Raw genomic sequence first — 15,306 nt, 5'->3', positions numbered from 1 at the left:
TGGAACTCTTATTTAACAGGCAAATCCCCTGAATTAGTCCCACAACTAGCCTGGTCTCACCAGAGTTCTTTTAGAATTAGCAAAAACTGAGGTCACTTCATACCCCTGACCAGGTACAATGCATATAGCTATTTCTCATTCTTTATCTTTTGATTTCAAATGTGTATCAGCTATATTACTGAAATTATTTTCTCCCTCTGTCAATGCTTTATAACCTCTGGTGCTCTGACCTTTAATTATCTTGTTTTAGATACTACCATGTTCCAGAAGGGGTTGAACACATTCAGAAATAGATTAAACATCTATGGACTGCAATACTACCCTAGAAACAGTTAAAAATTCTTTCTTCAGAAATATACAAACACCAATAAAATCAGAAATCAGAAGCAAAAGCATGAATATTTATAATAGTTCAATGAAGCCATTTGCAAACCTATCCAACAGAAGATATTGAAGATACTTAGGAAGAATCAAGCTCAAAAAACTAAGTTTGACTATGGGGCAGGATACATGTAGGAAAATGACTTACAGTCTTTCCGGACCCTGTCTGAGCACAAGCCATCAAATCTCGTCCTGCTAGTATAATAGGAATACTGTATTTCTGCACAGGAGTAAGCTTTGTATAACCAGCTTTAGCAATGTTGTTATTCAGTGTCTGACAGAGATTAGCTTCTTCAAAAGTCTAAAAAAGAAAAAAAAAAGGGGGGGGGGAGCAGTGATTAAATTCTACATATATATGCAAATCATTCCATAAACGTATTCTATTTAAACTAGTTTCAAGTTTTCATTAGTTCCACTTTATATCCTGAAGTTACTTTGTCAACATGCCCCCAATCAAAAATAAATATCCAGAGCCCATATATTATTACTTGAAATAAGAGTATTCCTCCATAGACAGTGGTTCTAAAAACGTTTTTTCTACTTTCTTAATACCTATGAGATATGAAACTCTTGTAAGTAACAGTGGCTCACTATGGGTACAAATATCAGTGGGAAGCAGAGGGCTCTCTCTTCCCCCTTGAAAAATCACTTCCCTAAGATACACTTTCTCACATACTTAGGAAGCAAACATTCCAAATCCCTAATAAACGGATCCTTTTTAGCAGGGCTTTGAACTGGTTCTTCCTGGTTCAGTTATGGCAAAGGAAGTAACACCAAATTTTTAGAATTTGGATGAACCAGAATGGTAACCAAAATGGGAAAAATCACAGGTCAGAGCCCTGCTAGAAACTTAATCTCCCTCTTAGAAAACAAGGGCAGTGTACACGCTGCATAGCAACCAAATCTCTTGCCCACGGGATTTGGAGCACAGTTGGAAAGAGTGGTGCCCTGCTCTAAGATGGCAGCCAATAGTGCCACTCTAAATGTGTGCCACTCTCCACAGTACTGCCAATAATCCAATCTCACACAATAGAATCCTGAAAGGGCTCACTACACCTCTTTCAAGTCTCCCATTCCAAATTTTTCCCATTCTGGTTACCATTCAGAATAACCCAAATTGTAAAAATTCAGGTCTGCTCCAGTTTTGCTTCATCAGGAATCGCTGAACTGGTTCAACCGGTTCAAAGCCTTGCTTTTTAGTATTTTTAAATAAAGTTCTCATTCTGGTAGGCGAAGGTAGAGGCAGAATAGTAATTTTGACATAGCCATTGATTCTATCGTAGAAGGCAAACATGGTTCTAAATTTCTGACCTAAGATATCAGATGCTAATGGTGAAATAATTATGTTCTTTAATAGCAGCTAAAAGAAATGTACCATATATTCAAAAACCAAAGTTTGCTACATGGTGAATACAGAAAGAATTTTTACACTGACCAGAATTGCTGGTGGTGCATCATGTCCAGATACTTCCACAAGAATAGTATCATATTTGTCAAAGTTTATGCCTGTCTGATAATGTGCAAAGATGGAGTCCTCATCCTCAGGTGGAGGAGGTGGTATGTAAGTCACTTTTGGACCTTGGATTTTAAACAGAAAACAGAATTTACATTACAAAAAGTAGAAGAAAAATAAGAGGGAAAAGAGAAAGACAGAATCAAATTTGAAATACTTTGTAACTTTCCACTGCTTACCATTAAAGTTTTCACTGTTGAAATAAAAAAAGGTACCAGCCCTGGTGGTGCAGCTATTAAGTGTTCGGCTGCTAACCAATAAGTCAGCAGTTCGAATCTAACCAATAAGTCAGCAGTTCGAATCCACCAGTCACTCCTTGGAAACCCTATGGGACAGTTCTACTCTGTCTTATGGGGTTGCTATGCATCTGAATTGACTAGATGGCAATGGGTTTGGTATTCATTTAAATATTTTGCATTTTATTAAAATACAATACACATTCATGTGGATCACACAAATATTAATATACCTTGAGTGTCACCACTTTCTCCTTCAGCTTCTGATTTCCAAGAATCTTAAAGGGTATCAAACAAAAAAAGAGGATAAATGTTTTTAAAATCCAAGGGTAAAGGAATGCTCACTATAAAAATCAAATACATTTATCAAAAGTAAAACTTACTCTTTCCAGAACCTGTTATTACTTCTTCATTTAAACCTTTATAACCACCTATTAAAGAAATGCATAGTAGAAATTAGTCAAGATACAAGGCTATGCATATCTTTGTTTTCATTACTAATCTTCAAAGAGGAGAAGTCCTAAAGTCCGTTCTTTTAAATAATACTTGAGACAGTACATTTTAAGCTCCCTAGCATTCACAGGAGTCCATGGGTGGTGCAGTTAATGTGCTCATTGTTAACCCAGAAGCACCTCAGAAGAAAAGCCTGATGATCTACATCTGAAAAATCAGCCACCGAAAACCCTGTGCAGCTCAGTTCTATTTCGACACACATGGGGGTCATCGTGAGTTGGAACTGACTCAACAGCAACTGGTAAGTGGTAGAATTCATAATGCTGATTTTATACAATGAGACTATTATATACTACTACTTTTTAGTTAAGCTATTGTGATTTTTCCTAATAAGCAAAGGAATATGTTTTCTAAAAGGAACTAAAGAATCTACCTATGCTGGAAGTCACCAAGACAACCCCAAGGTTCAATAATTCACTATGAGGAATGACAGGACTCATGGCTATGATTATAATGAAAGGATAGAGAGCAAAATTAGCAAAGGGAAAAAGAACATGGGACAAAATCCAAAGGAAACCAGGCAGAAGTTTCTGAGTCCTCTCCCAATGGAGTCACACAGGAAGCACTTAATTCCCCCAACAATGAGATGTGATAAATATGTGAAATATTGTCTACCACAGAAGCTCATCAGAGACTAAGAGTCCAGGGTTTTTATTGGAGGCTGATCATGTAAGCCCCTTCTGCTGCTGCTTCTTCTTGTTAGTTGCCATCGAGTCAGTTCCAACTCATAATGACCCTATCAACAGAACAAAACACTGCCTAGTCCTGCCCCATCCTCATAATCCTTGCTATATTTGAGTCTATTGTTGCAGCCACTGTATCAATCCATCTTGTTGAGGGTCTTCCTCTTTTTGCTGACCTTCTACCAAATATCATGTCCTTCTCCAGGGACTGGTCCCTCCTAATAACATGCCCAAAGTACATGAGAAGAAGTCTCACCATCCTCACTTCTAAGAAGCATCCTGGGTGTACTTCTTCCAAGACAGATTTGCTCGTTCTTCTGGCAGTCTATGATATATTCAATATTCTTCGCCAGCACCATAATTTCAAAGGCATCAATTCTGCCTCGGTCTTCCTTATTCATTGTCCAGCTTTCACAGCATATGAGGGGACTGAAAATATCATGGCTTCGGTCAGGCAAATCTTAGTCCTCAAACCGACATCTTTGCTTTTTAACACTTTAAAGGGGTCTTTTGCAGCAGGTTTGCCCAATGCAATATGTCATTTAATTTCTTGACTGCTGCTTCCATGGGCGTTGACTGTGAATCAAAGTAAAATGAAATCCTTGATAACATCAATATTTTCTCCAATTATCATGATGTTGCTTATTGGTCCAGTTGTAAGGATTTCTGTTTTCCTTACATGGAGGTGTAATCCATATGGAAGGCTGTAACCCTTGATCTTCATCAGTAAGTGCTTCAAGTCCTCTTTGCTTTCAGCAAGCAAAGTTGTGTCATCTGCCTATCACAGGTTGTTAATGAGTATACCTCCAATCCTGATGCTGCATTCTTCTTCATATGGTTCAGCTTCTCAGATTATATGCTCAGCGTACAGACTGAATAAGTAATAAGTAATAAGAATACAAACTTGCCACACACCTTTCCTGATTTTAAAGCATGCAAGTGTCCCCTTGTTCTGTTCAAACGACTGCCTCTTGGTCTATGTACAGGTTCCTCATGAGCATAATTAAGGGTTCTGGAATTCCCGTTCTTCACAGTGTTATGATCCATACCGTCAAACATCTCTGCACAGCCAATAAAAGAGGTAAACATCTTTCTGATATTTTCTGCTTTCAGCCAAAATCCATCTAACATCAGCAGTGATATCCCTTGTTCCACATCCTCTTCTGATTCCGGCTTAAATTTCTGGCAGTTCCCTACTGATGTGCTTCTGGAACTGTTCTTGAATTATCTTCAGCAAAATTTTACTTGCATGTGATATTAATGAAACTGCTCAATTATTTCTGCATTCTGTTGGATCACCTTTCTTTGGAATGGACATAAATATGGATCTCTTCCAGTCAGTTGGCCAGGTAGCTATCTTCCAAATTTCTTGAATTAGACAAGTGAGCACTTTCAGCAGTGCATCCTGTTTGCTGAAATATCTCAGTTGGTATTCTGTCAGTTCCTAGAGCCTTGGTGTTTTTTTTTGTTTTTGTTTTTGTGTGTGTAAAGCAATTAGAACAGTTTCTGCTACAAAGTGTTATGGATTAAACTGTGTCCCTCTAAAATACGTGTTAAAGTCCTAATCCTTTTATCTGTAAATCGGACCCTGTTTGGAAATATGGTTTTCTTTTGTTATGGTTATGAGGTCATACCAGAGTAGGGTAGGTCCTAAATTTGATCACTTCAAAGTGGTATGTTATAAAACGAGCAGACTAGACACAGAGATACACACACAGCGGAACAACAAATATGTGAGGGCCCATTCACAAGCAAAGAACACTAAAGATTGTTAGAGACACCAGAAAACTGGGAAAGAGGCCCACAGAAGGAATCAACACACTGAGACCCTGATTTGGACTTCTAACCAAAAACAGTGAGGAAATAAATTTCTGTTCTTTAAAGTCACCCATTTATGGTATTTTTTATTACAGCAGAACTAGGTAACTAAGACACAAATAAGTACACAATGTATGTTAGCTATTATTATTTGCCCATTTTTCTATTGGATTGCTAGTCTACTATTAATTTGTAGGCGTTCTTATATATTTTTATATAAATTTTTTTAAGTGGGTTTCAAATATCTTCTCCCAATCTGTAGCCTGTATTTTCATTTTGTTTACAGTATAGATTTCAATGAGTCAGATTTATTATTCTTTTCCTATATGATTTTTGTACATCTTGTGTCTTACCCTTAGGTCATAAAGGTAGTCTTCTTTTGTATAACAATTTTTAGGTTTTATTTTCACATTTAACTTTTTAAAACTACATGGACTTTCTTTTTGTGTGTGTCATGAGGGAGAGAGTGAATTTTTTTCCCAAAAGATTACTGGTACCGTTTATAGAATAGTCAATCCTTTCCCCATTGATAAGTAATACCACTTTTATTGTGTATCAAGTTTGTGTGGGTCTGTTTTGAAGTTCTCTATTTGGTTACATTGGGCTATTCATTTTTCTATCCCTGCACCATTACCGGAGTCCTGGTGGCATAGTGGTTAAGAATTATGGCTGCTAACCAAAAGGCTGGAGCCTTGTTTTTTGCCAATGCCTTCAGTGCAGCTTGGACTTCTTTCTTGAATGCCATCAGTTCTTGATCATATGCTACCTCTTAAAATGGCTGAATGTCAACCAATTATTTTTGATACAGTGATTGTATATTCCTTCCATCTTGTTTTGATGCTTCCTGCATCATTTAATATTTTGCCTATAAAACCTAAAACCAAATATACTGTCATCAAGTCGATTCTGACTAATAGCAACCCTGTAGGACATAGGAGAACTGCCTCATCGGGTTTCCATGGCTGGAAATCGTTCCAGAAGCGGACTGCCACATCTTTCTTGCATGGAGCAGCTGGTAGTTCAAACTGACGACCTTTTGTTTAGCAGCCAAGCACTTTAACCACTGTGCCACCAAGGCTCCTTATTCTGCCCCTAGGATCCTTCAGTTTTGCAAGTCAAGGCTTGAATTTTTTCTTCAGTTCTTTCAGCTTGAGAATGTCAAGCATGTTCTTCCCTTTTAGTATTTTAACTCTAGGTCTTCGCACATTTCATTATAATATTTTACTTTGTCTTCTTGAGTCGCCCTTTGAAATCTTCTGTTCAGCTCTTTTACTTCATCATTTCCTCCTTTTGCTTTAGCTACTCTACATTCAAGAGCAACTTTAAGAGTCTCTTCTCACATCCATTTTGGTCTTCTCTTTCTTTCCCATCTTTTTAATGACCTTTTGCTTTCTTCATGTATGATGTCCCTGATGTTATCCCACAATTCATCTGCTCTTCTATCATTAGTGTTCAATGCATCAAATCTATTCTTGAGATGGTCTATAAATTCAGGCGGGATATACTCAAGGTCATATTTTGTCTCTTGTGGACTTGTGTTAATTTTCTTCAGCTTCAACTTGAACTTCCATTATGAGCAATTGATGGTCTGTGCTGCAGCTGGCCTCTGGTCTTGCTCTGACTGATGATATTGAGCTTTTCCATCATCTTTCCACAGATGTAGTTAATTTGTATTCCATCTGGTAAGGACCACTTGTACAGTCGTCGTTTACGTTGCTGAAAAAAGGAATATTTCCAATAAATAGGTCAGTGGTCTTGCAAAATTCCATCATGCGACCTCTAGCATCGTTTCTATCACCAAGACTGTATTTTCCAACTACTGATCCTTCTTCGTTTCCAAAGTTCACATTCCAATCACCAGCAATTATTCAATGCACCTTGATTGCATGTTTGACCAATTTCAGACTGCAGAAGTTGGTAAAAAAATCTTCAATTTCTTCATCTTTAGCATTAGTAGTTGGTGCATGTGATCATTAAGGTTGTGTGTCAACTTGGCCGTGATTCTACATGGTTTGGCAGTTATGATGTAGTTTGGCAGTTGTATGATGCTGTGATCACCTCCATGATGAGATATGATATAATGTGATCACCCCCATGATGGGATGCATTGTGAGTAGCCAATCAGTTTAAAGGCAGTTTCCTTGGGCGTGTGGCCTGCATTGAATATTAGTGGACTTTCTGGCAAGGCTCAAGGGCTTTTGCTTGCTCTGGATCCTGCAGCTGGATCCTGTTCATCTGACCTCTGGTTTTTGGGACTTGAGCTAGCAGCTTACCTGCCATCTTGCCTGTCCATCTTGGGACTCATCGGTCTTTGCAGCCTGTGAGAGAGAGCCCTGCTGTATGACCTGCTGATGTTGGGTTCGCCAGACCATGGCTAGGTGAATCAGGAGAAGCATCCAGCCTGACCAAGGGACTTGGGACATTCCAGCCTATACAACTACGTGAATCATTTCCTTGCTATAAAGCTCTCTATGTATTTGTGCGCTTTGCTGATTTTGTTTCGCTGGAGAACCCAGCCTAAGACAGTGCATAAATTTGAATAACAGCCTTCCTTGTAGGTGTATAGATATTATCCTATCACTGACAGCACTGTAATTCAGGGTAGTTCTTGAAATTTCTTTTTGATGATGAATGTGACACCATTCCTCTTCAATTTGCCATTCATGGAATAGTAGACCATATGACTGTCCAATTCAAAATGGCCAATACCAGCCCATTTCAGCTCACTAATGGCTAGGATATCGATCTTCAAGCATTCCGTTTCATTTTTGACAAATTCCAAGATTCCTAGATTTATACTTTGTACATTCCACCTTCCAGTTAATGGAAGTTTGCAGTTGTTTCTTCTCATTTTGATTTGTGCCACATCAGTAAATGAAGGTCCCAAAAGCTTGACTCCATCCATGTCATTAAGGTCAACTCTACTTTGAGGAGGCAGCTCTTCCCCAGTAGTACTCTCAGTGTCTTCCAATCTGAGGGACTCATCTTTCAGCCTTATATCACACAATATCCTGCTGCTGTTTATAAGGTTTTCACCAGTCAATTTTTCAGAAGTAGACTGCCAAGTCCTTCTTCCTAGTCTGTGTTAATCTGGAAGCTCCACTGAAACTTGTCCACCATAGTTGACCCTGCTGGTATTTGAAATACTGGTGGCACAGCTTCCAGCATCACGGCAACATGCAGGCCACTACAGTACAACAAAATGACAGACAACTGGTTGTCCTTCTGCTTAGCACATACCAAATTCCCAGTATCCAGAAGCAAACCAGTTATTTAGCACAAACAGTTTTGGCACAATGAGCCACTCTTACTAGTTAGAGTGGTAGAAATGCTCACCAAATCCAAGTTCCCAGATGCCAGCCAAGTGCCAACACTGGACAACAGTCAGGCCTGTCATGTCAACTCTTTTCCACACACTAGCTTTCTGATTTTTTGACAAATAGTCATCTATTGTATACTCTCAGGTACTATCGCAAAGCAGAATTAGGACTGCACAGGATTCAAAAAGCTAATTAAATATAACATTTTTACATGTGATCTAACTTCCTTGTCCTGTATATCCACAGGAGCCCTGGTGGCACAGTCGTTAAGAGCTTGACTGCTAACCAAAAGGTCAGCAGTTTGAATCTACCAGCCACTCCCTGGAAACCCTATGGGGCAGTTCTACTCTGTCCTATAGGGTCTCTTTATGAGTTGGAATTGACTCAACGAACTGCAACAGGTTTTTTTTTTTTTTTGGTAGATTTGGTTTAACGGTCATTAATAGTCTCTTTCTATATTGAAGAATCCAGGCTTCCAGGGCGGGGGAAAGCAGTTCGGGGGAGTTGTCACTTTCAATGTTCTCAAACTAATAACAATCACTGAGAATCTTTCAAAAACATCAAACGAGCTTTATTAGTTTACTAGTCTAGAAAGTATTTTAACTTTTATATAACAATTAAGTATATATGACATAACTTAGATAAAATTGTTCAGAGTTCAAAATCATATATATGGAACTATCTTTATCTTTTAGACCAAATCAAATAACTATCTCATGATAAAGAAAAAGCAAAATTTTAATGTTTCTGTACATATAGATACATCTCAATCTTTAACACCTGCACTATATTTCATTTTATGATTATACCATGTACTTATTAAAAGTTATTTATTAATGAATTTTAGGTCATTTCTAGTTTTTAATTACAAATGAAGCTTCAACGAGTATCTTAGTACATGTATTGGGCAAATACACCTGTAGGATATAATTCCTATAATGGAACTGCTATATTGAAGATTATAAAATAACTCTCTGAAACCGGCAGTGCAAATTCGTATTCCTCACCATGTATAAAAGTAGTAATAGCTACCTTTAACTTCAAAAATTAAATTTGGATTACAAAAATCTTAATTGCTTATAAGTAAACCAACTGAGAACTCACCTCGTCCACTTCCACTGCCACTTCTGCTTTGGTAAGTGTCGCCATTACCTGTAAGGCATTGATTTACAGAATACAAAGCTCCTCTTTGAGCATATAAACCATACAGCTATTTCTACTCAATCACTGAGTGATTACTAAGGACTCCTAGTCTCTCAGCCTATCCATCTCTTAATTTTTAATTTAAACATTTCCCTCATTTGTACATTTTTCAAGAACTGTGTTCTCGTTTTTTTTCATTTCATTCTCTAATCTCACCAATCTCTTTCCCCTATCTCATAATCCTTTCCTTCCTCCAATTAAAAGCATAATTCATACCTCAAATTAACAGGTAGGTAACAGAATAATTCAGTGTACAAATTTTTACAAGAGAGGCAAAATTTTCCACATACTTTCGCCCATAGATCTAAAACACATGAGAAAATCGTAAGCCTAACTAGTGTACTTAAACATGTTAAGTTTACTAATCCTAGAGCTAAAAGCATACATAAATGACCAATATTCAGTAATAATTGTATTTCTCACCTGCACCACTTAACGTTGGTCTTTTAGAACCAAAAGGGCCACCAGCGCGCTGTGTTCCTTCATGTTGTTCAAATTCGTTATCTAGATTTGTAGATGATAAAATTAGATTGTTTCTTTCAAGAAGTTTTAAAATCATGCAATAAAAAGAAATATCAAGTTATAATGCCAGAATTAAAATATGTGGGGTAAAACAAGATGTGGGGTTTAAATTTAACAAGAACAACAATTAGTATTTTTCTAAGTATCGCAAAATTTTTTTTTTCAGTTAGAAATTACTTCCTAAAAATTTTTATTCTACTAAAACTTTATTTTATTAAATTTATTTTGTAAAAGTAGTTAGGGCCAATGCTATGCTAAAATATAAGCAAAAGTTAAATCACCTCCAAAAAGTAAACCTATTATTGCCCCAAAACTTCACACTGTATCATCTCACTGTTTATTCTCCAGAATAGTACTGCTGCCAAATCAAGACTTACCAATCCTGCACAGCAACCCTTGAGATCCTTGTACTTTTTTAAATTGAAAAAATTGACTAATCTGATACACATCTATTAAGCCATTACTATAAATTTATGTTTTTTAGCTTCTAAAATCACTAATCTGTTCTCCTCTTTTAAGAAATATATACATTCCCACTGGAGGAAATTAAAGTAGAAAGCCACACTGGTGGAAGGAGGCATTTTGGGGAGTACAGTCATACAGAAGGCCATCTTACTTATAAGGTCAGCCATCATTATCAAGGTTTTAAAATTCTTAATAGTATGTAATGTTAAAGAATTAAGTCATACAAACTTCTAAAAAAATCCATATATTCCAACTTAACTGATATGCAGTTACATATGTGTCTAAAAAATAATACTATCTACAAAGTGGGTAATTATTGCATGCCAAGCACTGTGCTAAGCTATTCTCATGCAATCTTCCTAACAAGCCTACATATGGGTATTAGTTTTCATCATTCCCTTCTTAACAAATGAAGCACACCATTTGCAAGCCACTACTAACTTGGACTTCCTAGACCAAATCCTCCACGGCAACCTCGGAAACTACCTCTTCCACCTCTTCTGGACGACCCTGAAGCTTCTGAATCATTTCCATCTTGATATCCTATAATATTAAAACACACACACACAAGAACAAAACAACAACAAAGAAATCTTGGGGACACAGTGGCCAAATTTAAGCCTTGCATAATTCAGTGACTTTAAATGTATATTTTAAGGCATTAACAACTACTTACTAAAAAAAAAAAAAAAAAACCACGCTGTATTTAACCTACAAATGGTAAATTTTAGTAATAAAAGTAGGACAACAATTATGAAAAAACTCACTGCTTGCTTTGGGAATCAAAACTAAAAATGACTAAAAGGAAAAAGTAACACTTGAATAAAACACTAAACGTTTCCACAACTGCACCATTTAACTAGATTTCCACAATCCACAGAAGGATAAATACTAGGCTTACATTTGTTCTCTACAGAAAGTAGTAAACATCTTACTCAAAACAGACATTTAGGTGCATATAAAGTCTGATTTCCTGTTATAAACAGTTCATTTTTAATTCAACTGAATACCAAAAAAATCAGTACAAACAGTTCTAGTAAAATTTGATTCCACCAAGGGTAGAACCAGATCAATTTAAAATCAATGTACAAACTGGGCAGGAAATAAAGAAACTGAGGTTATTTATGAATTTGCAACTATTTACACCCAAAAAGACTGATAAATAGAAAGTCTATATATGCTATTTCTTGGTGTTAAAAAGCCTGTTTATAAAATGGATAGAATGAATCCAAAGCAGATTAATAGTTACTAGTCTGTTACCTAAACCTTACAGAATACTCCTCAATCTATTAACAATCCATGTATCAATAGATGGTTACACCTGTTTTTTTTATTCTAAGTTATTTATTTGTGCCTCCTTATCCTTTAAGAAACCTTATCAGAGTTCATCACTCTTCAAGACAAGTTTTATCTTTCTGATCCTCTCTATTCTTTAAGTACAAGATACTTTCTTGTTTATATATATATATATGTATACACACACACACACACACACTCATATATACATACATATATACACACACACACACCAAAAAACCAAACTCATTGTCGTCAAGTCAATTCTGACTCATAGTGACCCTATAGGACAGAGCAGAACTGCCCCAGAGGGTTTCCTCAGAGCAGCTAGTGGATTCGAACTGCTGACCTTTTGGTTAGCAACCAAGCCCTTACCCACTGTGCCACCAGGGTAATACATATATACTAAGATAAAAATATAATAATAAAATGAACACCTATATAACCACTACCCAGCTTAAGAACTAAAATTTTCTGAATACTTTTGCAGCCCACATGTGGTATCTTAGCTCTATAATGTTTCTTTCCCTCCTCTCCCCTGAGCACATCTTCTCACCCAACCACTACCCTGAAATGTCTTTCATTTCCTTCCTTTAATTTTTATTTTACCAACTATGTACATATCCCTAAGCAACATGCTGTCTAGCTAAGAGCTTTATATAACAGAATCATACAAAGAATATTCCCCTACATCTTGCTTCTTTTATTCCACTTTGTTTTGTTCATTCGCTTTTCATTTATTCATTCACTCACTCACTGTAGTTCATTCACTTTTACCACTGAATAACACTTCGGTGTATCAGAAATGGACATGCTGATCCTAAAATTTATATGGAATTACAAGGGGTATAGAATATCCAAAACAATTTTGAAAAAGAACAAAGTTGGAGAGATCAAAACTTTTGATTTCAAAACTTACTACAAAGCTACAATAATCAAGACAGTGTAGTAGTGGCATTAAGTATAGGCAAGCAGAGAGTCCAGAAATAAACCCATACACTTGGGGTCAACTGATTTTCGGCAAGTATGCCAAGACCACTCACTGGAGAAAGAATAGTCTTTCAACAAATAGTGCTGGGATTTAACTGAATCTCCACATGCAAAAACCTGAAGTTTGGCCCCTGCCTTGTATTACATACAAAAATTAAATGCAATCACAGTCCTAAGTGTAAGGACTAAAACTATAAAACTCTTAGAAGGAACACAAGTGAAAATTTTGGATTAAGCAGTAATTTTTTAGCTATGACACCAAAAACACAAGTGATAAAAGAAAAATTATAAATAGGACTTCCTCAGAATTAAAAACTTTTGTGCTTCAAAGGACACCATAAAGAAAGTGAAAAGATAACCCACAGATTGGGGGAAAATACTTGCAAATCATCTATCTGATAAGGAAATTGTATCCAGAATATGTTTTAAAAAAAAAAAAAAAAAACCTCTTTAAAGTTCAACAATAAAGAGATAAATAATCCAATTAAAAATGGGCAAAGGATTTCAATAGACATTTCTCCAAAGACGTACAAATAATCAAAAGTACATGAAAAGATGCTCAACAACTTTACCACAATGAGATGTCACTTCACACCTATTAGGACAGCTATAATAAAAATGACAGACAACAACCATGTTGGTGAGGATGCAGAAAAATTGGAACCCTCATACTTTCCTGGTAAGAATGTAAAAGAGGGCAGCTGATGCAGAGAAAAACCTGAGCAGTTCCTCAAAGAGTTAAACATAGAGTTACTATATGACCTACAAATTCCACGCTTAGGTATATACCCAAGAAAATGAAAACATATGTTCACACAAAGACTTGTACACACATTAAAAACAATATAGCAGCATTATTCATAATAGCCAAAAAGTGGAAACAACCCAGATGATGAATGAATAAACAATATGTGGTATATATCCATACAATGTGATATCACTCAGCCATGATAGAAAAGAATGAAGTACTGTCACATGTGACAACATAAATGAAAACATTATGCTAAGTGAAAGAAGCCAAACAAAACACCACATACTATATAGTTCCATTTATATGAAATGTCCAGAATAAGCAAATTCCAGCTACAGAGAGTACATTAGTGGTTTCCACGGGGCTGGGGAAAGGGGAATTGAGACTAACTGCTAATAAGTATGGGATTCTTTTTTGGGGAGGATTTAAATGGCCTGGGATTAGATAGTTGTGATGGTTACACAACATAGTGAACATACTGAAAACCACCAAAGTGTACACTTTAAAATGGTGAACTTTACGTTGTATAAAGTAAATCTTCATATAACATAAATGTTATATGTTAAATGAAATAAATAAAAAGATATGTATCACAAAATATCAAATACTCAGGTATAGATAGATAAATGAGACTTCTACAGTGAAAACTATAAAACATAGCTAAGAAAAGTTAAAGACTTAAAGAGATTCATAGACTGGAAGGCCCAAAAATCGAAAAGACTTTGATTCTCTGCATATTAATCTAAGATTCAGTGCAATCTCAATAAAAATCCCATTAGGTTTTTTGGTGGAAATTGATAAGCTGATTCTAAAAACCATATAGAAATGCAAAGGACTAAAAACAACCCAAGTTATCTTTTGAAGAACAAAAAAACTAGATTTATACTACCTGATACCAGGACCTAGTATGAAACTATAGTAATTAAACTACATAGAAATGGTGCAAAAATAGAGAAACTGATCAATGGAATGGAACTGAGCCCATAAACAGATCCACATATATACATATTCAACCATCTGATTTAGGACAAAGGCAGCTTTTCAGCGCAGAGCGGAAGGGACAGTCTTTTCAGTAAGTGATACTGAGTCAACTGGACATCCATATGAAAAAAAAAGGACCTTGATCACTACACCATACATCATACACAAAAATAAATTCCAGATGTATTACAAAATAAATGTAAAAGCTAAAATAATAAAGTTTTAAAAGGAAAACATAGAGAAAAATCTACATGATCTTGATGCAAAGACTTCTTGAACAGAACAAAAATAAAAGCACAAACCATTAAAGGAAAGACTGATAAACTGGGTCTGAGTAAAATGAACAACTTCTATCCATTAAGACACACAATATATAGGTCATACATGAATTATTTTTACTATTCTTGCAACTTTTCTCTAAGTTTTAAATTATTCACAAATAAAAAGTTAAAAATAAAGACATCCAATGGAAAAATGGACAAAAGACTTCAATAAGCACTTCACAAAAGATGATGCTCAAATGACCAATAAATATATAAAGTCTGTCACTTCATTAGTCTGTCAAACCAAACCTGTTGTCGTCAAGTAAATTCCAACTCATAGCTACCCTACAGGACAGAGGAGAACTGCCTCA

The 15,306-nt window shown here is 36.1% G+C and overlaps 1 protein-coding gene across 3 annotated transcripts in view; it reads right to left on the bottom strand.

Moving 5' to 3' along the window:
• The window catches only part of DDX4 (DEAD-box helicase 4), a 113,555-nt gene that overhangs the window by 22,124 nt on the left and 76,125 nt on the right, over positions 1 to 15,306 (bottom strand). For 2 of the 3 annotated variants that reach the window (XM_004380473.2, XM_004380474.1), the window contains 7 exons: positions 11,096 to 11,197; positions 10,091 to 10,171; positions 9,569 to 9,616; positions 2,514 to 2,561; positions 2,364 to 2,408; positions 1,817 to 1,959; positions 530 to 682 (listed from right to left, as the gene is read on the bottom strand). In XM_004380473.2, coding sequence (XP_004380530.1) covers positions 530 to 682; positions 1,817 to 1,959; positions 2,364 to 2,408; positions 2,514 to 2,561; positions 9,569 to 9,616; positions 10,091 to 10,171; positions 11,096 to 11,197 — 620 coding nt within the window. The remainder of the gene's footprint in view (positions 1 to 529; positions 683 to 1,816; positions 1,960 to 2,363; positions 2,409 to 2,513; positions 2,562 to 9,568; positions 9,617 to 10,090; positions 10,172 to 11,095; positions 11,198 to 15,306) is intronic. The other variant, XM_004380475.2, reaches the window with a different exon arrangement.

The sequence above is a fragment of the Trichechus manatus genome, unplaced genomic scaffold, assembly GCF_000243295.1.
Source record: "Trichechus manatus latirostris isolate Lorelei unplaced genomic scaffold, TriManLat1.0 scaffold00074, whole genome shotgun sequence".
Taxonomy (NCBI): domain Eukaryota; kingdom Metazoa; phylum Chordata; class Mammalia; order Sirenia; family Trichechidae; genus Trichechus; species Trichechus manatus.
This window is presented reverse-complemented; position numbering and strand designations above follow the sequence as displayed.